Below are 22,811 nucleotides of genomic sequence, written 5' to 3'. Positions count from 1 at the left end.
GCCCCCTCTCGGTTCTGTGTGTCTGTGTCTCTATTCCTGTCCTGCAAGCAGGTTCATCAGTACCATTTTTCTAGATTCCATATATGTGCATTAATATACGATATTTGCTTTTCTCTTTCTGACTTATGCTTCACTCTGTATAACAGGCTCTGGGTTCATCACCCTCACTGGAACTGACTCAAATATGTTCTTTTTGATGGCTGAATAATATTCCATTATATATATGTACCACAACTTTGTTATCCGTTCATCTGTTGGTGGACATCTTGGTTGCTCTGACACTCTTTTAAAAAATTTTTGTTTTACATTGGAGTATAGGAGATTAACACGGCTCCCCTGGTGACTCAGATGGTAAAGAATCTGCCTGCAATGTAGACCTGGGTTCCATCCCTGGGTCAGGAAGGTCCCCTAGAGAAGGGAATGGCTACCCACTCCAGTGTTCCTGTCTGGAAAATCCCATGGACAGAGTGGCCTGGTGGGCTTCAGCCCATGGGGTCTCAGAGTCGGACACGACTGAGCAACTAGGCGCTCATACAATAGTAGGTTAACAATGTTGCATTCATTTCAGGTATACCGCAAAATTATTCAGTTACACATATACCTGTATCTATCTTTTTTCAAATCTCTTCTAACACTTCCCTCAAATAGAAGAGGAAGCCAACACCAGTAATATCATCCCAAGGGATTCTGTTGAAATAGAGCCATTTGGAGCACTTCCTGGCTGTCCAGTGGTTAGGACGCCTAGTTTCCACTACAGGGGCACAAGTTTGACCCCTGGTTGGGGAGCTAAGATCGCACGTGCCACGGCCACAAGAGAAGAAGGAATAGAGCCATTTAGGATCTGGTGCTTCTCAGAGTGCCCAAATCCTTAGGAAAGCGGTGTCTTACAGAGCTAGAGCATCCTAAAACAGTGCCTTGATGCCACATGGAAGTGCCCAGTGACGCGGAAGGGATAATTCCCTTTCCTGAGGAAGTAACTTGCGGCAGGGGGATGGATTTCCACATTTCCGTGTGGAGGAGGGCTGCCTTTGGATACCCTTTCTCCAGTCTGAGCCATTTATACAGAGGTGACTTTGGCAACTTAGTTTCTTCTTAGATTGGCTTTTTCTAGGGATTTCAATGTGTCTGTTTAGTATCTTTTTTGATTGCAGGAAGTATCATGTTAAAAATGGACATGTACTTTGGAGAAAGCTTTGCTGTGGCAGGTTTGGGTCTCTTCATCTTAAATAGCTTTTGTGCTCATATTTCCTACATTAGTTCTTTGGCATCATTTGAAGAAAAAAAAAAATCAGATTTCAGAAGTCTTCTTGAGTAAGCAAGAATAGTCATTATATCTGACCTAGAGAAACCAGTCTTCACCCTGACTGATACTGTAGGTCTATGGGAAGGCAAATTTTGTTTGTATTAAACATTATGATTTAGGGACTTCTCTGGCAGTCCAGTGGTTAAGACTCCATGCTCTCAATGCTAATCCCTGGTCAGGGAACTAAGGTCATGCATACCACATGGTGGAGCCAAAAAAAAAAAAAAACACCCAAAACACACAAAATATAAATAAACTTCATGATTTTTTAGAATCTCTGATGAAGATAACTTCATGACCCAAACAAATGGAAGAGTTCATGCTTATTTCATTGTTCAATCTTCAATGTATAAAGGAGCTTAATCACAGTCTAGGACATAAAACCAGACCTGAAAAAATAAAAATACCAAGTAATACAATTGCACTTTCCTCATTTGTCTTTTCGGCTTACTCAGCCCCTTATAGCTGAAAGCTCCTGCCAGGAGCCTTTGGTTCATTAGAACTCAAAGGAGCAATGAGAATTCAAGAGAAGGCTTGGTAAGGTGGAGGGGGAAGGAGATTCTGAAAAGGTGCCTGTGAGGTTGTAATCAGTTACTTGGACACATCCATTTGCAGTTCTCTTGGCAAATTTGGAGTTATTTGTTGAGTGTATATATAGTATACACTTATAAATTAAACATTTTCCATTAGGTCATACATTATCTGACTTTCTTCATCTTTGGCAATATGAAGCTTTCAAGTAGAAATTTTAGAGTATGTGTCATGTGATACTGGTTCCTCAAGTGCGTCTCTGAACCTCTGGAGGTTCCAGAAACCCTCTCATGGAGTCCACGAGGTCAAAACTATTTCCATAATGATACTAAGAGATTGTCTTTTTCACTGTGTGGGCGTTTGCACTAATGGTACAAAAGCAGTGGTGGGTAAGATGACCGGCGGCTTAGCAGGAGTCAGGGTGCTGACTCCAAATTATGGTAGTGGTTATTGTATTCTCATCATTACCTATTTTTTAAAAAAAATCAGTTTTATTTTTAAGTGTCTTTGATGAAACAGTAAAGATGAATAATTTTATTAAATCTCAATGTTTGAATATACATCATACATCTTTTTAATAGTGTGGCAAGACAGGAAGTATCCTTAAACCAGAATACTTAAGTGATTGTATTTTGAGCTGGACTCGCTGCTTTTATCAGGGGCCTTCCCAGGTAGCTCAGCTGATAAAGAATCTGTCTGCAATGCAGGAGGCCCTGGTTCGATTCCTTGGTCCAGAAATTCCCCTGGAGAAGAGATGGGCTACCCACTCCAGTATTCTTGGACTTTGCTAGTGGCTCAGACAGTAAAGAATCTGCCCTGCAATGAGGGAAGCCATGGAAGACCAAATGAAGGAGGGCATGGCAACCCACTGCAGTGAGTACTTGCCTGGAGAACCCCCATGGACGGAGGAGCCTGGCGGGCTGCAGTCCCTGGGGTTGCAATGAGTCGGACACTGAGTGACTTAAGCACTGCTCAGCTGCTTCCGTCATGCTGCTGCAGTTTAGCTGCTACGCCGTGTCTGACTCTCTGCAGCCCCACGGCCTGTAGCCCACCAGGCTCCTCCGTCCATGGATTTTCCCAGGCAAGAATACCAGAGCGGGTTGCTATTTCCTTTTCCAGGGGATCTTCCCAACCCAGGAAATGAATCCGAGTCTCCTGCATTGACAGGTGGATTCTTTACCACTGATCCACCAGGGAAGCCCACTTTTATCATAGGATGTCGTTTTTACGTCAAAGAACAATCAACAGATGAACTCTTGGGTGTCTGGCAGACATTTTCTCTAAAATGAATGAAGCAAGCCTGTCACCCCAAGGAAACAACTGACAGTATTTGTAGCCAATGATAAAATCCCAGCTTTTAAAGTTTTGGAAAATGTGCCCTTGCCACTGTGACCTTGACTGTTACCACATATTCAAAGACTCATCAGATAAAATCAGTAGTGATATAGACATGTGATTCTAAAATAGTTTATGTCGAAATGTGTCAACACTTGGAAGATCTGCATACATCAGTGAAATAATATTTTCCAAATGACCAGAGCATAATACAGTCATGCCCAGGTAAGAGGTCCATTCAAAGTGCAAGACAGACTAGTGCATTTTATTGTAACTGCTATGAAAAATTCATTGCCATGGTTTCAAATTTCACATTGCAGCTAGCCTTAGAAACTACTATTTGTTGAGTTTGGGTATGGTATCAAATAAGAATATCCACAATTATCTAGAAAGGGCATTGAAATATGCCTCCATTTTCTAACCATTGCATATCTGGGTTAAGTTGTATTTTTTTATATACTTCCACGAAAATAAGGACCCACAACAGACTGAATGTGAAAGATGAGAATCCAGCTGTCTTCTATTAAACCAGACATTAAAGAGCTTTGCAGACATGTAAAACAGTGCCATACTTCTCATTTTTTGGGGGGAGGGAGATTTTTTTTGAAGTAAAGTTCCTAAAAATAATATATATATATATATATATATATATATATATATATATATATATGCTAGGTTAATTAATATACAACAAATTTATTATTGTCTTTTAAAATGAATTGATATTTTTTAAGTGTTTCAACTTTTAATTTCTGATAGAGTAAATATTGATAGCTATAAACCAGATAAACAGGAACTTCCTTGGTGGTCCAGTGGGTAAGACTCCTCGCTCCTGATGCAAGGAGTCTGGGTTTGATCCCCAGTCAGGGAGCTAGATCCCATGTGCCACAGCTAAAAGGTCCTGCGTGCTGCTGCTAAGACCCAGCTCAGCCTCTGTGTGTGTGTGTATACAAACAAATAAACACACACACATGTGTATATAATAAAATTAGATGAACAAAGGCTCTTTGGGGTCTTTAATGAATTTAAGAGGGCAAAGGAGTCTTCAAAACTGCTGCAATGTGACATCAAACAGGAAAGGATACATTTTCTCTCTTTCTCTCCCTCCCTCTCTTTAAATCAAGTATAATTCACAGAAAATGGAAAGGACTCATTTTTGATCATGGTACCATCTGCAAAGTAGTAAAGGCTATTTTGAAAAATACCACCTACAATATTTGCTCACCAAAGAGTTTTTTAAGATCTGGAGGGTTTTGGGTTGTTTTTTCCCCATTAAGTTTTCCACATTTTCATCAAGAATGTAAGCAGGTTGATTGGTTTTTCATCTGTTTCGAATTTTCTTGTAGCTGCTGTCAAGAAGTCCATGTTGTGACCTCCATGTGACAGCAACAGTAGAGTCTTGCATCACTGAGGTGTTGTAATTAATATAGCAGAAAAAAGATCTATGCTATATTCACGAGGAAGCACTAGCTTGTTACTGAGTCAAGTTTTTTTTTTTATTATTAAGATCTTCTATCTTATTTGGACACTTATTTTAGTAAGTGCTTTATTACAGCTTGCAGAATGGTCTTGAATAGAGATAACTTTATTGAAAACATATTGTTGGTTTGAGGCCAGTAATTTTTAAGGTAGGTTCAATTCAAGTGTAAAATTTTTTTTAAAGTTTTTGATCTCAAAAGCTATTGCTTTATATTGTACATATTAGTGCTAAAAAGAACTGCAAAATAATATAGTAAGGAAAAGTAGGAAGTTTGGTTGTTAGCAAGAGCAGATGATCTCAATATGTTTTCAAGGAAACATCTATACCTTTAAAAGTAGTAAGGCTGGGAACTTCCCTGATGGTCCAGTGGTTGACTCCATACTTCCAATGCAGGAGGCATGGGTTTGATCCCTGGTCAGGGAACTAAGATCCCACATGCCCTGTAGCATGGGCAAAAAAAAAAAAAAATGTAAGGCTCTGGTAGTAGAAATTATACAGAGAGAGGGGTCTCAAATGGAGGGAGGGGTATGAAAAGGAGTTAAATAAATGAAGTAATTATAGAACTGTATTAACAACAGTTTACTGATGAGCAGAAAGCTCTAAAGTAGTCTTGCTCTGGGGATTCCTTGGTGGTCCAGTGGTTAAGAATCCACCTTCCAATGCAGGGCACACAGCTTTGACCCCTACTTGGGGAATTAAGATCCCACATGCTGTGGGGTAACTAAGTCCACGAGCCCCGCAACTAGAGAAGCCTTGATGCACCTCGACAGAGACCCAGAGCAGTCAAAATAAAGAATCAAATAAAATGGTTAATTGAAAATAAGAAGAAGCCTTGCTCTGAATAACTAGGAATGATTGCAATCATTACTCGAACTGTTTGTATATTTGTTCTCTCAAGTAGTTTAAAGAGATCTACAGTCTTGTTTACACTATAAATTTGCCTGACCATCCCTGTCCTTAGAGGTAGCATAAATAACCTTCTTGAGCAGTGAAGTCTCAGAGTTTGTGAAATCTATTATTGGGGACCAGGAATCAATGAAAGTCTTCAATATTGGCCCTTGATTTTTGGTGGCTCAGCTGATAAAGAATCTGCCTGCAATGAGGGAGACCTGGGTTCGATCCCTGGGTTGGGAAGATCCCCTGGAGAAGGGAAAGGCTACCCACTGCAGTATTCTGGCCTGGAGAATTCCATGGACTGTATGGTCCATGGGGTTGCAAAGAGTCAGACGTGACTGAGCAACTTTCACTTTCTTTCACTTGATTTTTTATGGTAATAGTAAACATTATTAGGTATCAAGATAAACATTTTACAGTGCTAATTTTCAATTAGAAAACATTCTAGTAAAAGAAAACCTGAATTTCTTTTTTTTTTAAATTAATTTGTTTAATTTTGGTTGTGCTGGGTCTTCACTGCTCTGCAGGGGGCTTTATCTAGTTGGGGAGAGTGGGGGCTGCTCTGTTTTTGTGCACGAGCTTCTCGTTGCAGTGGCTTCTCGTTGCAGAGCGCAGGTCTAGGCCCATGGGCTTCAGTAGTTGCAGCTCACAGACTCCAGGACACGGCCTCAGTAGCTGTGGCTTAGTTGTCTTGCTGGCATGAGGAATCTTCCCAGACCGGAGCTCGAACCCATGTCCCCTGTATTGGCAGGTGGAGTCTTATTCACTGTACCCCCCCCGCCAAGGAAGTCCAAGAAAACCTGAATTTCTTAAGTTGAGGTTTCTCTAACTGTTCTGTGGGGCTGGATTCCACTTTATGGAGAAGACAGGCAGAGGGGCGGCAGTTTGGAGTGAAGTGATTTGTTGAGTTAGGCTTCCATGAAGTGGAACCAAGTGGTCACACCCTACGATTCTCCCATGCACGTCCCTTCCAACTCTCTATCTAATCTGTCACGAAGGCGAGCTGAGTTTGAGTTCAGTCGTGCGAACCCATGGACTGTAGCCCACCAGGCTCCTCTGTCCATGGAATTCTCCAGGCAAGAATACTGGAGGGGCTAGCCATTCCCTTCTCCAGGGGATATTCCCGACCCAAGGATGGAACCCAGGTCTTCTGCATTGCAGGCAGATTCTTTAGCATCTGAGCCACCAGGGAAGCCCTCCCATCTGAAGTATAGTTGATTCCCAGTGTTGTGCCCATCTCTGCGGTGTGGCAGTGTCTCAGTTACACTCATGTGTATATTCTTTTCTTATAATCTGTTTGGTGCATTTTTAAACATTCTTTTCCATTATGATTTATCCCAGGATACTGAATATAATTCCCTGGGTTATACATTAGGTCCTCGTTCATGCATTCTAAAGGTAATAGTTTGCACGCTCGCTGATTCTTTGTTCATGATCTGTGGACTCTGTCCCTCTGCTCCTGGTTTTTCGCCTTTGGATTACTGAACAGTCCCCTGACTCCAGCTCCTGGTGATGCTAAACCTATCTCTGGCAGTGCCCCTCCATTTGCAAGCCCTTCAGTGGCTCACTGGTGCCCACCAGAGAGTCTGGGCACCTTAACTCGGCATTCAAGGCCCTGGGTGATTCAACGTGGACCCTCTGGTTCCATCAGCCGCTGCCACTCATTCCCTTGCATCCTACCCCCACCTTGGTCTCTAGCAAGACCAGTCCACTGATTCCTGGTCCTCCCCCTGCCTTGCTTTAGCTGTGGCTGGAATTGGGGCTTCCCTGGTGGCTCAGAGGATAAAGCGTCTGCCTGCAATGCGGGAGACCCGGGTTCAATCCCTGGGTTGGGAAGATCCCCTGGAGAAGGAAATGGCAACCCACTCCAGTACACTTGCCTGGAGAATCCCATGGACAGAGGAGCCTGGCCGGCTACAGTCCACGGGGTCGCAGAGAGTCGGACACGACTGAGCGACTTCACTGTACTGTACTGTACTGTGGCTGGAATACCTGCCCACTCTCAGTTTTCCAGACTGCCATTCTCAAGGCACTCTGCATGTTGGGGCTATGTTTTTATTCTTGGTTCCCCAGCCCCAGTCGCCATTCCTGCCCCACACTGTAGGCCTGACGCATGGTTGAATGTTGAATAGAGTCTGCGTGAGTCATTTTATTTGTTTGAAGAAAGTAGTATTTTGTAACTCTTCTCCCTCCCACTTCTTGCCCCAAATTTCAATGAGCTTATGTTGAAAATTAACTTGCAAATGACCCTTAAGGTGCTAAAATTATGGCTGAGTTAACTCGGGAGTGTGTTTCATCTCTCAGTTCTTGGTATCTGCAGAAGACACTCTGCTTTGCATCAATACATTAAATATATCCAAACACCACGTTTCTAAACAGGAATAGGGAACGGTGAACAGATGGGTCAGAGTTCAATGTCTCAGGCAGTTTTCAAACCAAATTTGGTAATGTTGATTTAAAATTGCTCAACGAAAAAGCACCCAAGTACAATCATGGAAAATGTTAGAACTGCTTTCTAAGTACTGATATGTTGTTGAGAGAACTGTGCACTGAAGTTACGTTAATCACAGAGAAAGATTACAAGCTCTGCCTTTGTTTTTTTTTTTTTTTATTAACAGGATCAATTTGACAACTTAGAAAAACACACACAGTGGGGAATTGATATTCTTGAGAAATACATCAAATTTGTAAAGGAGAGGACAGAGATTGAACTCAGCTATGCAAAGCAACTCAGGTAAGTTGATATGGAGAAAGGTTGTTTGTTAACTGCAGAATGAATGTAAGGGTCATTTATATCCTCATTTTATACCATAAATGTGTAAGCCTTTAAATATTGATTTTCCCTTTTCAGGAAAGCTTATATTTCAGTAAAAGCAATTTTTTCCATATAGAAAATTATTTTTCAGAGCACAGTAAACAGAAAAACCAAGTTGTGGCTTTTATGCTCTGTTGCTTAAAAGGTTAGCAGCTGAATTTTGGAGCAGGTTTTTTTTTTTTTCCCCAGAAAACTTTTTCTGAAACATAACAACAGAGAAGTATACATATCATAAGTGTATGACTCCAGAAACTTTCAGAGTGAATACAGTTATGTGATCAGCACCCAAGTCAAGAAACAGAAAATTATCAGCCTCAGCCCCACTCCCCCAGTCCTTCCCGGTTCACCCCCCTCCCCTGCCCCCGTGGTGGACCACTCTACTGATCTCTGACCACATGGGTTGGTCTGGCATGTTTTTGAAGCTTTGGTGAATGTTATCATTTGTTAGGCACTGTTTGTCTTTGGCTTCCTTTGTTCCTCTTTATGTCTGAGAGTTTCATTCATGTTACAGGTTGTGGTGTTTTTGTTTTGGGTGATGGATGTGTCAGAGCTTGTCTGGTCTACTGTCACCAGGAGATTGCTTGTTTCCAACCTGGGGCTGTAAAGTACATGTCCAGGAGTGGAATCCCTGAGTCTTAGGCTTTGTGTGTGTTTAGATTTAGCAGACAGAGTCAGTTTTCTAGAGAGCTCGTCTGATTCATGTTCCCTCCAGCAGTGGCTGAGAGGTCCTCAGACAGCCCTTCTTACAACTCCAAGGACAAAATTATCCAAGAAGTTTGTGTCCTTACATAAAATATTTAAAAGTTGCTGGCAGAACTAAACTTGAAGTGGCAAGATCTTTAATGATTTCTTGTTTGATTGGTTTGTGCAGATTGTGAATATCTAGATGACTTTTGATTTAGAAACATTTCATTTTAATCCAAAGACCATCTGGACAAGGTGAATATCATGTATCTTTGAAAGAATCATCTTAAAGAGCTCTTGTTGTCATTTTCATAAGCACCTAAGTGGTACATGTGGTATGGTACACTTCATGGATGATAAGTTTTGTTTCCATTGAGTAAATAAAATACAATCTATATTGCTCAATGAAATCATTTTTATAAAGAATTTTTTATAAATTTACTATTTATTTGCTTAATAGTACAGCTGGGAAAGACTGCAGGCAACAGGAGACAGGGGCGGCAGAAGATGAGATGGTTAGATAGCATCATCGGCTCAATGGACATGACTTTGAGCAAAGTGGGAGATAGTGGAGGACAGAGGAGCCTGGCATGCTGCAGTCCGTGGGGTCACAGAGTTGGACATGACATAGCGACTGAGCAGAAGTAACAACAAATTTCTTTAATAATAAATACATTATTTAATAATAATTTGATAATTTACTTACCATGAATTAAATTGTCTTTATTTAATTTTGCTTAATAAAATTTAAGTAAAATTAAATTTACTCAATAAGAACTAATAAATAAACTTGTTTTTATAGATAAATTTTATTCCAGATGAACTTCTGATGCCTTATATGTGTATCAGCCTCATTAGCAGTTTACAGCTTTGTAACTGACAGTGGGAGTGGCGAAGGAGCTGCTCCGTGTTGATTATTTAAACATTGCACTGTCATAAAATGCTGTCTTTCCTGTGGAAATGGGTTACATAACAGCTTTAGCCAAAGTGTGCTGTGCTATCCTTAGTCTCGTCTGATGGATTTCCCTATCTTTGTTGACTTTTTCTCTTGGCGTCATCTCCTCTTTCCTGGAGCCTCCTCCACTGTCCTGTTTTGCTTGGGAGGTTTGCCATCCAATGTCATGAAATCTGTCCTCGGCAAGCTTCTCCATCAGCTCTATGTCAAGACAGAAAGGTGCTGCTTTTGCTGCCCTCTGGGAAGCACCTGTCTCCCAGCCCTTTCTCATCACTCTCTGTGAGCGAGGATTTAGGTAACAAAACTGGAAGCTATTGGCAAAGACCCCCAATTCCAGCAATGGGTTTTGAGTAACGTTTAATGGCTTTCCATTGACCATTTTCCCCTGTTTCGGATCTAGAATAGCAGTGTTACTGCTGTGGCTGTTATCTCTTGGGAAGTCCTTTTCCTGAGATTTAAACGTTAACATTTGTTTCACTCCATCCCTGCAAAGTATCTAAGTTTGTGCTTACGCTGTGTGCTTAGTCACTTAGTCATGTCCGACTCTTTTCGACCCTATGGACTGTAGCCCACCAGGCTCCTCTGTCCATAGGGATTCTCTAGGCAAGAATACTGGAGTGGGTTTCCATGCCCTCCTCCAGGGGATCTTCCCAACCCAGGGATCAAACCCCAGGTCTCCTACATTGTAGGTGGATTCTTTACCCTCTGAGCCACCAGGAAAGCCCTGTGCTTATGGGAGAGGTTGACAAAAACAGATAATGAGTAACTGAACCTTGCCTTCAAGACAATTACTAATCCTCTGGACATGTCTTCTGATCTTTGAGATCTGGGCAGGGCCCTTGGTGCTGAGGAGTAATCAGACTGTCTTTCATTGATCTGCTTTTCCATTTGCCTGAGTCTTTCATGGCTTCTCTTGCCACACATCCCAACATCTCCTTCCTATCTTCACTGCTTGCTTCGTGCTCCCCTGAGAAAATTGAAGAGGTCCAAGGAAAACGTCCTTAGAGTCTGACACTCTATAACCCACCTGTCCGAATCTGTTCCCACACCTGGATGCTCCTGCCCGAATCCCAGCCCACCTCTTACATACTAGGCTTTCCCATAACTCTATTCCACTAGTTTTTCCTCCATCTCCACATTATCAGTGCTTCACTTTCTATTAGATCATCCCCATCTGCACAAAAACGCACCACTGTCTCCTGTCGTTGAAAATCCACAAAGAAAACAAAACTCCTTTTGAGCTCACCCCTCCTCTCCTTATTAAGCTCACCTGAGTGAACTGCTCCTTGGGGTGCCCATGACCTTCATCCTGTCCCAGCCGGTCGCCTGTCCTCAGTCCTCATCATCCGTGACCCCTCAGCAGCTTTGATGGGGTGGATGCTGCCTCCTGGCATCTGAAACCCCCATCTCTAGGCTTCCTTCCTATCTCACCGAAAGCTCTTTGGAAGGCTCTGCTCAGCCTCCCCCGAGGTTCCTCGTCTCCTCCCGCCCCTTCACCCTGATCTGCCCCAGTGCCCAACTTCCGGTCATCTTTCCTTCTCAGTCCATGCTCTCCCGGCGATCTTGTCTGTCTCTTGGCTTCCAGGATGGTCTCTATGGCAACAGACATGTGTCTGCAAGCTAGACCTCTGTCCTGAACTCCAGAAGCAGGTTGCTCAGAATGTCCGTTTGGATGTCTAGAAAACATCTCACATGTAACGTATCTGAAAAGGCATCTCTCCACTCAAAATCTACATCTCTGCAGCCCAGTTCTCCCTCCCCCCCCCCCCCCGCCCCCCCACTCAGTTTCCCTCAGAGTAAATCGGAAATCCTTACAGTGGATGTCCTACAAAGCCAGGCATGAGTGGTCTCCCTCCCTCTCTGACATCTTCTCTCCCTTCATATCTCTGCTCTAACCATCCCCGCCTCCTTCTTCAATCTTGTATGTGCCAGGCCTGCTCTCGCCCCAGGGATGCTGCGTGGCCGTTCATATGGATCACATAGAGGTTTATCTCCCAGGATCCGCGTGGCCAACTGCCTCACCTCCTTCAAGTCTTTGCTCAAATGTCACCTGCACAGTGAGGGCCTCCTTGCCTCCCTGCTGTACTTTCCAGTTTTTCCAAAGTGCTGTTAACTTCCTAATATTGTATAATTCTCTTATATACTGTTCATCATCACCTTCCACTTCCTTCCTGCTAGAATATAAACCTCTTAAGGGTAGGGCTCCTTGAATTGTGTTCACTGATGAATCCCCATAGTGTGGAACAGTGCCTGACACATACTCGGTACGTAGTAAATAGTTGTAGAAAGAGTGAATCAACGGGAACAGGTCTGCAATATTTGGTCAACACTGTTTCAAGGAAAATCACGTGTTGGCACAGGCATGTAAGAGCTGATGAGGGTTTAGCAACAAAACAGAACAACTAACAATGTGTTAACAGAGTTGGGGAAGTGGATTCTAGTGAAAGAGACACTGGAAGTGCCAGAGCCTGAGGGGCTCATCTCACTGTGGAAAACAGACCACATGCAAATGAAAAAGGCCATAAATCTCTTAAAGATAGCATTTTATCACCTTGAATAAGTAAAACCAGTGATTCCTGAAAGGTTGATGTGAGGCAAGGGTTACTTAGTCACACTGGCCAGGGAAAATCCATAGCTTGTGAACAGCAAGCAAAGGTCTGAGAGTTGTTCTTCCAGGCCAAGGAATCAGCAAGTGCAGAGCTCCTAAAGTGGTGAAAAGTTAGAGGAATGAAAAGGCCAGTGTAACTGGAGCATATTCAACAAAGACGTGCTTGAAATATCAGTATGATGTTGAAAAACATCACTTTTGGGGGGAGATGTCTGTCGTTAATTCTTTTCTGAGTTAGAAGGAAAAAAACGCTAACTTATTTTAGATGTAGAAGATGATAATTAGGGCTTTGGTTTCTGTAGGTCAGTGGTTAACAAACTATTGGCCACCTCTGTGGCCCAATCCATCACTGCCTTGTTTTATAAATAAAGTTTTATTGGCACACAGGCACATCCATTCATTTATGTACTGTCTGTGGCTGCTTTTGCAAAAAAAAAAAAAAAATGGCAGTGGAATAGTGCAACAGAGACCACATGACCATGACATGCTTGCAAGCCTAAAATATTTAGTGTCTGGTCTTTTCTAAGCTTGCTTATGTATGTATGTATGTATATATATATATATATGTATATATATATATATGCTTATATAAGTTTGCTGACACCTGCTATAGTTACACTCCATTCAAGGCGTGTGTGCATGAGTGCTCAGTCGCTTCAGACATGCCTGACTCTTTGCAACCCTATGTACTATAGCCCACCAGGCTCCTTTGTCCATGGAATTCTCCAGGCAAGAATACTGGAGTGGGTTGCCATGCCCTCCTCCAGGGGATCTTCCCGACCCAGGGATTGAACCCATGTCTCCTGTATTGTAAGCAGATTCTTCAATGCTGAGCCAATGGAGGGAAGCCCCTCCATTCAAGGCAGGGTTAAATTCTTAATATAATCTTAAAATGTGTTATATGACCTATATAAGAGAACCAACTATTGATTGCCCCTTAGCAACTGTTTCTTAAAAAACAAAACAAAACAAAACAACCACTGACTTATTTGTTGTAACAGGTAATGAACTCATATGATTGAAACTTCTGATCTTTGCTTCCCTGGAGTTCAGGGTGGCCTGGCCTTTCTGCATCCTGCAGATTATTCTAGGAGTTCATGTTCATCTTTTACAGCTATTCAGTGTTGTACTGGATTGGTGGATCCCTTGATTGTTCCCAGCTGTTTGCAACTTTGAAAAGTTGCAATGGATAACTTCGAATGAAACACTTGGGCAAACATGTCTACAGAATAAGTTCCTAAAAGTAGCACTTTGGTTCTGGTAACATTTGCCAAGTGGCCCCTCTTGGAAGCTGTAACATTATCACCATTCAAGAGTGCATGGCACTGCTACTCGACTTGACCCTCAGTACTTCTTGTGACCCGTCTTTTTTTCATCTTTGCTGATTTGATAAGTAAAAATTGCTAGATCTGAGCAGTAATTTATGTTTTTCTTAGTAAGAATGAGGTTGAATATGTTTTTATGCATTTGTATTTTGTCATTTGTACTTTCTTCTTGAACCATTCTTATCCTGGTCAGTTTTTTTTTTTTTTTAATTGGAGCCCATTGTAGATAAAAGGAAACTGTTGAAGTCATTTTATAAAATATACTGCATATTGTATATACAAGGTATTGAATTTAAATTTACTTGAACAGTTAGCAAGATATTAAAGTGAAACTTGAAGGATTTACCAAGCTTGAAATATTAAATTCTTATAAGATTTAGCAAAAAAAAAAAAAAGCAGGTTGTCCTTACTGTTTGGTGGGTTTTTTGTGTGTGTGTTTTTGTGGTTGTTTGTTTTGTTTTTAACTCATGTTGTAATTTTAAACAGGCTCAATTGACTCACTGCTAGGAAAGATAAAGAAAAGAGTGTTTACCTCTTTTACTTCCTCTCCTAGTTGAGTTATATAACTATATAACTTGGTTTATAAAATGAGTCTCACAGTTAATTTGTCTTAATTACAGATATATGTTCATAACCATTCCTTCTACCACAGCCTCTGCACTTGTTTGTTGGCATCAAGAAAAACAGGGATATTTTACCCCTGATGGGGACTTTTGGCCTGCTCCTCGAGCTCTCTCTTGTTTGAGAATACCACTCTACAGTCATCCCTCAGTGTCTGCACACATCGGTTCCAGGAACCACCTCCTCAGATACGGAGATTTGAAGATGCTCAAGTTGCTTTATATAACAAGGCGTAGTATTTGTGTATAGCCTACACACATCCTTCCAAATATTTAAATCATCTCTAGATTACTTATAATACCTCATACAATGTAAATACTGTGTCAACTGTTGCCAGCATGAAGCAAATTCAAATTTTACTTTGGAGAACTTTCTGGAATTCCTCCCTCCCCCCCAATATTTTTCATCTGCAGTTCATTGACTCCATGGATGTGGACCCCACAGATAAGGAGGATAGACTGCACCTAACAACAGTGTGACTTAAATTATTCTCTGGTCATTCTTTCTCTCCAGACTTTGTTGCTACATTGTCTTCTGGTGGAAAAGTCTAGGGGCAGCCAAATATTTATTCTTTGTAGGTGGCTTCCTTTTTTGATTCTATGAAGAACTTTTCTGTGCTTTTCCAAGCAAAGCTTTGTGGTTGATTCCTCTTTATCAATTTTTCTTATAGCATTTTCATTTGCAAAGTCAGTTGTTTTTTTCATGCCCTTATATATTTTCTTCCAGATTGGGTTTTTCTCTGTCATTTTCCGCCCCCCTTGTGTTCTGTATTACATTGTGTCTTTTCACCTTGCCTATATTTAATGCAGGCAGTTTAGTGAAGTGCTTACAAGTAACAGATTCTAGAGCAGTGGTCCCCAACCTTTTTGGCACGCCGGTTTCGTGGAAGACAGTTTTTCCACGGACTGGGGTGTGGGAGGGATGGTTTCGGGTGTTCAAGCGCGTTATATTTATTCTGCACTTTGTTTCTGTTATCATTACATCAGCTCCACCTTGGATCATCAGGCATCAGATCCCGGAGGCGGGCGACCCCGCTCTAGAGTCTTAGTGTCTGGAATGTTCTTCCACTTGACAGTAATAATGATTTGGGGCAAATTATTCTATGTGCTTTGTCTTTTTCTTCTGTAATATGTGAGTAATAAGGATGATGATCTTTCCTACCTTACAAGGTTGTTGAGGGGTCTTAATGAGATAAAGTATCTAAGTGTCTTAGGTTGATGTCTAAGCATGTTTTTGGTATTAACAAGAGTCACCGGTGCTCCTGTTTGATCTGGTGAACGATCACTGCTCTCCTTTGGTGCCACTGGTCTTGCCTTGTCTCCATTACAGGGTAAGGGTAGGGGAAAGTGTTACCAAACCAGGTTCGTTGGCCAACATGCAGTAAGCCAAACACTGAGATGCTGAGGTTTGCAGCAGAGAAAGTGTTCATTCACAAGGCAGCCAAGGGAGGAGGCAAGAGAACAAGTCTCAGATCAGCCTCCTGGAAGGCGAGAGGCTTGGGATATTTATTAAGGAAGCAGGGTGGTGGTTGATCTTAGGTGTGGAGAAAGATGATTGCAGGTAGGATGAGGTCATTCGTCTTCTGTGCAGGTGTACCTGAGTTACTTGCTTCTTTGTGGGATGCATGTTCCAAAATGGAGGTGCTTAGCATGATCTGGGGGTGGAGCTTCTTGACCCTATGCCATCAAAAGGCCATTCACTGGACACCTGTGCAGCTCCAGTTTTAGGTGGGGCTTCCCTGATGGCTCAGATGGTAAAGAATCTACCTTCAATGCAGGAGATCTGGGTTCGAGCCCTGGATCGGGAAGATCCCCTGGGGAAGAATATGGCTACCTACTCCAGTGTTCTTGCCTGGAGAATTCCATGATCAGAGGAGCTTGGTGGACTACAGTCCATGGGGTCTCAAAGAGTCACACATGACTGAGCAACTAAGACACAAAAGCAGTGTTAGTTGGCTTGAACTTGAGCCCAACACAGCTGACTCTCCCAGGCAACATCTTACCGTTTTCAGCTGCATGATGCTTGGAATACAAGCAAGGCTTTTGTAGCAAGAAGGCAAGCTTGAATGGTGAAGGCAGGTTACAAGCGGAGGGGTTTTTAACAAACTGGAAGGCAAGCTCAAGAATTCGTATTAGTCACCAGTTTCGGTTAACCCCATGGGGCGCCTAATTTTGTACCTCTTGTCTTTGAGACTCTGAGTTTCATTGTCTCTTCTGAAATTTTGTTAGTGTTTCTGGTTTGACATTCACTCCGTTAGGTCACAAGCATTCACTCCTATTCCTTGGGAATCCTTAGGTTTGGGGTGATCTCCCCCCGGCATTTGGCTTGCAGCCCTGGGAGGTGGAAACCCAGGTGGCCAGCCCCGGCCCCAGCCAAGTCCTGGATTCTCGGTGCTCCGTCTTTCTTTCTTCCCGAACTTTGCTGTCTCTGTTCCCTGAGTGCTGGCTCAGGCCTCATTTTACTTCTGTCCGACTCAATTTTTAGTCAGTCCATTTTCCGTGGACTTATTCCCCTTCCAGTGACTGTGAGGGAGGGGTCAAGCATCTGTTATACACTTGTTCTAGAACCTACCATCCCTCACATGACCCACCACTTCTCAAAGTGTGTAGACTGAGGTTATGTGCCTTTCTTCATTGGTTTATTTTCTGCTCTGGAAAATTTCCTGGCTTTTATTTCACCTCTTGTTGGAAAAAAGCACAATTCTCTGATGAGATTTTATTTTGCCATCTTTATCTGGAAATCTGCAGTGAGCTTTTAAAAGTATAAAAGAAAGATAGAAAAAAAAGATTTCCTGGGTCCAACCCTAGACCTTCCATTTCAGAGGATCTGAAATGGTGCCTAAGCATCTCCTTTTTAAAAGCCTGCTGGCAGCTCTTAGGAACAACCAAATTTAAGTCTAGTGTTTTTATTAAAAGCTGTGTATTTTCCTCCTACCTTTTAATTAGCCTATCTGAAGAGCAAATATATAAAACACTTGTTTCTCAGAAAGATCTCATAACTTTAAAGTTACTTTTGGTGGTTTATTTGCTTGCTTATTTTTAAAATAGCTTCATACAAATAGGGCAAGAAAGCCCATTTCAAGAGAATGGAAAGGCAATTACTCTTTTTTTTTTTGTAGTGGTCCCTGACAGCAGTATCTTTGGATCTGAAGTTCTCTTCTAGACCTCTTAAGGTTTTGGTTTTCTGTTAGCATTTATAGAGTGAATTATTCATTGATGCTTTTAAGAAGCGTTTGAATGCTATACATGTTTAACATTGTCAAACTGATACTCATGCACAGAAGTGGACCATCTTTACTGGAGATCACCCACAGCAGGTCTTTAGTCCTCTTTGGGGTTTGACTGGGAAAACGGAACTATAAAAATTGCTGGTTTCTCCTGGATCTCGTCAAGCTCTGCTTCGTTCAGTTAGGTATAAAATTTGAACTATTTTTATGGCAAAGGACTGGAAGCTAAAAAGAAAGTGTGAGTTTAAATAAACCTCTAAAATAACAGTTTTGAATGGATTTTTGTATAAGGTGTGAATTTAGAAGTGGCATTTTTCCATTTGTAGTTTATGGTTAGCAGAAGAAAATGGTCAATATTTAAAACCATGCACTAAAAATAGCTCATGAAACTTCTAGACTTTTCAATAGTGCAGATCACATATATGCTGCTTTAAATATATTTGTGAAAGAATCTATTGATTTTCTAGTCATCTGCTTTACGTGGCTCCCCTTTTAATATTCCTGGTACATGTAAATTGGAGCTACTGTTTTTATTAGATCTTTTTTTTGACTGCACTGGGTCTACATTGTGGTGTAGGGGCTTAGTTGCTCCAAGCACGTGGGATATTAGTTCCCCAACCAGGGATCAAACCCACGTTTCCTGTATTGGAAAGCAGATTCTTAACCACGGGACCACCAGGGAAGTCCCCAAATCTTTAAAGATGAAATGTGGTAGACCAACTCCAAGAATTACACTGTGTTATCGATATGTAAGATTTCTCTTTTCTGCATGATTGTTTTTCTCTAAAGCACTTGCTTTAGATATTTAATATTTAGGAAATACTGCTTCTTCACAGTCTTTTGAATCTAAATCTACCAGATAATCTTTGCTGTGAGAGTATCAGTAGAAAAAACACGATGTAGTTTAAGCACAGCTCATGTGATAGCAACCTCCAAGTCAGTACATTTTTCTTTTATCAGTTTGTCTACTTAAAAATTTTAAATTGTTATGTACCCCTGCCTTTTTAAAGTAATTGCGGCAATCACTATTCTATTGGGTGATATATATTCCCTTGGAATTTCAAAACTTTAAGGGACAAGAGAGGTCATTTCACGCCCCTGCCTCGGGGTTTTAGAGATGAGGAACTGGAAGCACAGACTTGCCCATTGATTTGTTCGAGTTCACACCACCCAGACACATGCTCTCTGGATTCCCAGAGCAATGTCCTTTTTACTGAAGTCCTCTGCCTCTTGTGTCATCTAGTAACACCTGTTGGAGACGAACTCACGTTTCACTCTGTCTGTAAAATGTACCATGATCAAAATTGCAAATTTATTACTGTATACTCCTCTAGGCACATCTGTAGATTCAGGGGAAATGAAAGAAATTAAATGTGAAATAATGAAAGTAGCTACTATGAAAGAGGAATAGCAATAGGGAATAAAAAGAGAAGTGAATAGTGAAATGGTGTCATTCGGAGAGTCTCACTGTGGACTGCTAGTCACCTCCTAGGACTGTTCTTTCTCCTCCCCTTCTTCTTTTTTGTGAAAATTAAAGTGTAGTTGGTTTACAATGTTAGATACATTTCTGCTGTGCAGCAAAGTAACTCATTTACACATATACTTACTGAGTCACTTCTTTTGCATATTTTTTTCCATTATGGTTCATCCCAGGGCATTGAATATAGTTCCCTGTGCTATTCAGTAGGACCTTATCGTCCATTCATTCTACAGGTAATAGTTTGCATCTACTAATCCCGAACGCTCAGTCCATGCCTCCCCTTCCCACCCTCCCCTTGACAACCACAAGCCTGTTCTCTGTGTCTGTGAGTCTGTTTCTGTTTCATAGACAGGTTCCCCTGTGCCGTATTCTGGTATTTGCGTTTCTCGTTCTGACTCACTTCACTTAGCATCATAGTCTGTAGGTCCGTCCATGTTGCTGCCGATCGCGTTGTTTCACGCTTTTTTATGACTGCATAGTATTCCACTGCGCATGTGTACCACACCTTCTCTGTCTACGGCTGTTCTAACTACAGAAGCCAAAATAGGACCCGAGAGAAATCAATCAGTGGAGCCATTGGTGAATTTTCTTTTTTCAAGATCACTCTTAGTTTTTATGAAAATTTAGGCACACAGAATGTAGAGGGGAGTATTTGGATTCTTGACCTGGAGGTGGGATTAAGAAGAGAGATTAGAGCAATTTTGGCTAGTCTGAGTGTGTTCAGTGTGAGTCTGCTACACAGGTTAAAAGTTCTCCTAGTTAAATGTCTTAGCATAAACATCCCTCCAAATATTGTTTCTACTTCCTTCAAGGAGACTTATTCACACAAGTGGTTTTCATTAGCTCTTTGAAAGAGAAGCCACACAGCCTTGAAAACATGCCCTTTGAATTTTAATTTTAAACATTCGGACCCAGTCCACATGTTTGCCTTGGATTTAGAGCAATAATGTTTGACTGAGGATGAGTATACGGGATGGTGACCTGGTAAGAAAAACTACCCCAGCTCAGTGCTGTAAATAAAAGCCACTGCATAGAAACCCGTGGTCTACCCTCTCTAGTTAAATAATGTCAGGTCTTAACATCCAGGTAAGTGACCAGCTGGTGAACGTGTCTATTCTTATTTGCTCTATCTATAGCTAAAAGATTCAAACCTATGCAAGTCTTTCACATTGAAAGATGGAAGGAAATAAATGGATTTCAGCTGTGAACATTTTGTGACTTTCTAACTTATAAACAAAAACACTACCTTCATCTTTTATCACTGATTTCTCAGTTATCTTTCTGCATAAGGTGACCTGTCTGCCTTTTTGTTTTAGGAATCTTTCAAAGAAATACCAACCTAAAAAGAACTCGAAGGAGGAAGAAGAATACAGGTGTGTTTATCATTGATTGTTATGTGGCCGTATATATATGTCATTGGTGATGATTATAAAAGAAATCTACATATATTCTGTAGATATAGGGTATCTACAAAAACAAATTGCATTCCTCATTCATATTTGTGTCAATTTTTAAACTGGGGGAAAGACAATAAAAACTTACTCAAGTAACTTTTCTTACAGAGGCGCTAGACCTAGTCCAGATTGCTTCAATTAAGGTAATTAGGAAAAGCTTAGCCTATAAGCAAATACAGGAAGTGCGGATGGGCTGTGCACTCTACATCTTGATAATATCAGGTGTCTCATTCATCCAGGAAATATGTCCATTTCAGACAGCAGTTAAGACATCTTAACATGAATAGCCCAAAAGTATCATCTCTAATTTAGATCTAAATATCCATGACATTAGTACATATTAGTAGGTATATGTGTTTTGGTTTTACCTGAGTTAGTAACAAAGCCAAGTGTTGCCCGATATAGAGCAATTTGGCTTCGCACAATGAGAAATGTTCCAGTTGTAATTAATTCTGCTCCATTTTGATGAGAACACCCTAATGTGTAATGAATTTGTCAAGACCCTATGGGACCTGGGGGCACATCACCCTGATATTAATGTTAATTGCTCTTTTGCTGGCGGGAAGCCGTTTGTGAGAGGATGTGCCCTGTTTGAAAAGGAGTGGTGTGTGTTCTGTTCTGTAGGTATACGGCTTGCAAAGCCTTCCTTTCCACCCTGAATGAAATGAACGATTATGCTGGGCAGCATGAAGTCATCTCCGAGAATATGACCTCTCAGATCATTGTGGAGTTAGCTCGCTACGTCCAGGAACTAAAGCAGGAGAGGAAATCGGTAACTAAAATTTGTTTTTCTTCTTAAGAGGTGGAGCAAAGATGATGGGACTATCCCTCAAGTTTTTGTTTGCTTGTTTTTATGGTTTCCTGTACTATACAGTAAATCCTTGTTGCTTATCTATTTTATTTATTTTTTGACCGTGCCGCTAGGCATGTGGGATCTTAGTTCCCCAACCAGGAATCAAACCTGTGTCTCCTGCATTGGAAGTGCAGAGTCTTAACCACTGGACCTCCAAGCAAGTCCCTCCCGAGAAGTTTTAAAGTTAAATGAAATCATATGAGACGGTGGGTCTTATATTGCCACCTTTGAGAAGCATATAAAAATTCCAGACCCTATTCCTAGAAAGTGTTTCTAGGTCTTTATGTACAATTTCAAGGGTCTATTATATACTCTGCAACTCATCTGTGGGCCCCAGAATACTAACCTCTTATGATGAATTTAAATATATTTGAGGCTCTGGGACATACAAGAGTAAGCAATATAATATGGTGTCTGCTGTGTGGAATAAATTGTATTAAAATAAATGCTTATAAGGAGTTCAAAAGAGCCAGAGAGATGGCCTCAGTTACAGCCACTCTGTTCCCTGGCTCATTCATTGTCATCTAATAAAGGGCCTTTTTGTTCCTCTCATCACCATTACAGTGTTTGCATGACATTGTTAACAAAAGGGAAAAATGTACCCTCAAGTAAAGTGTATTCATAGTCAAGATTTTGACCAAAGAGATTTATCATTAAGCCATGGTCTGTATCACTGTACTTTGATTGATATGAGGCACGTAATAATTTGTTGTAATAAAATACCAAAGTTGGCCAGTAACATGCTTTTCGGATGCAAAGAGTCGGCTCATTGGAAAAGACCCTGATGCTAGGAAAGACTGAAGGCCGCAGGAGAAGGGGGCGGCAGAGGATGAGATGGTTGGATGGTATCACCGACTCAGTGGACATGAATCTGAGCAAACTCTGGGAGACAGTGAAGGACAGGGGAACCTGGCATGCTGCAATCTCTAGGGTCACAGTCGGACACAACTGAGAAATTGAACAACAACAACAGAATGCTTTTCTGTATAAATTTGAGTCCTTCTTTGAGTGCTCTGGAGATATATGAGCCAATAAGACTGATAGAGTTTTTGCTGAAATGGAGGAGACATTAATAATGATGACCAAAATCATTATTTAATTGCAACTGTGGTAGTCTCAACAAAGTAGAAATATATATATACAAATGAACATATAATGGGAACACCTGACATGCTCATGCTCCAGATCAGGGGAAAGTTCCCCAGAGGGCTTGAGGGACGAGTAGGAGTCGCCTGGGACAAAGATTC

General features: G+C 41.4%; 1 protein-coding gene across 16 annotated transcripts in view; it reads left to right on the top strand.

Annotated features, from left to right (window-relative positions):
* The window catches only part of FNBP1 (formin binding protein 1), a 134,604-nt gene that overhangs the window by 38,142 nt on the left and 73,651 nt on the right, over positions 1–22,811 (top strand). For 15 of the 16 annotated variants that reach the window (XM_070454559.1, XM_070454593.1, XM_070454575.1 and 12 more), the window contains exons 2-4: positions 8,162–8,277; positions 20,574–20,630; positions 21,336–21,483. In XM_070454559.1, coding sequence (XP_070310660.1) covers positions 8,162–8,277; positions 20,574–20,630; positions 21,336–21,483 — 321 coding nt within the window. The remainder of the gene's footprint in view (positions 1–8,161; positions 8,278–20,573; positions 20,631–21,335; positions 21,484–22,811) is intronic. The other variant, XM_070454619.1, reaches the window with a different exon arrangement.

This window comes from Odocoileus virginianus, chromosome 2 (genome assembly GCF_023699985.2).
Source record: "Odocoileus virginianus isolate 20LAN1187 ecotype Illinois chromosome 2, Ovbor_1.2, whole genome shotgun sequence".
In the NCBI taxonomy this organism is placed as follows: Eukaryota; Metazoa; Chordata; class Mammalia; order Artiodactyla; family Cervidae; genus Odocoileus; species Odocoileus virginianus.
Note: the sequence above shows the minus strand (reverse complement) of the source record. Positions and strands in the feature narration are given on the sequence as shown.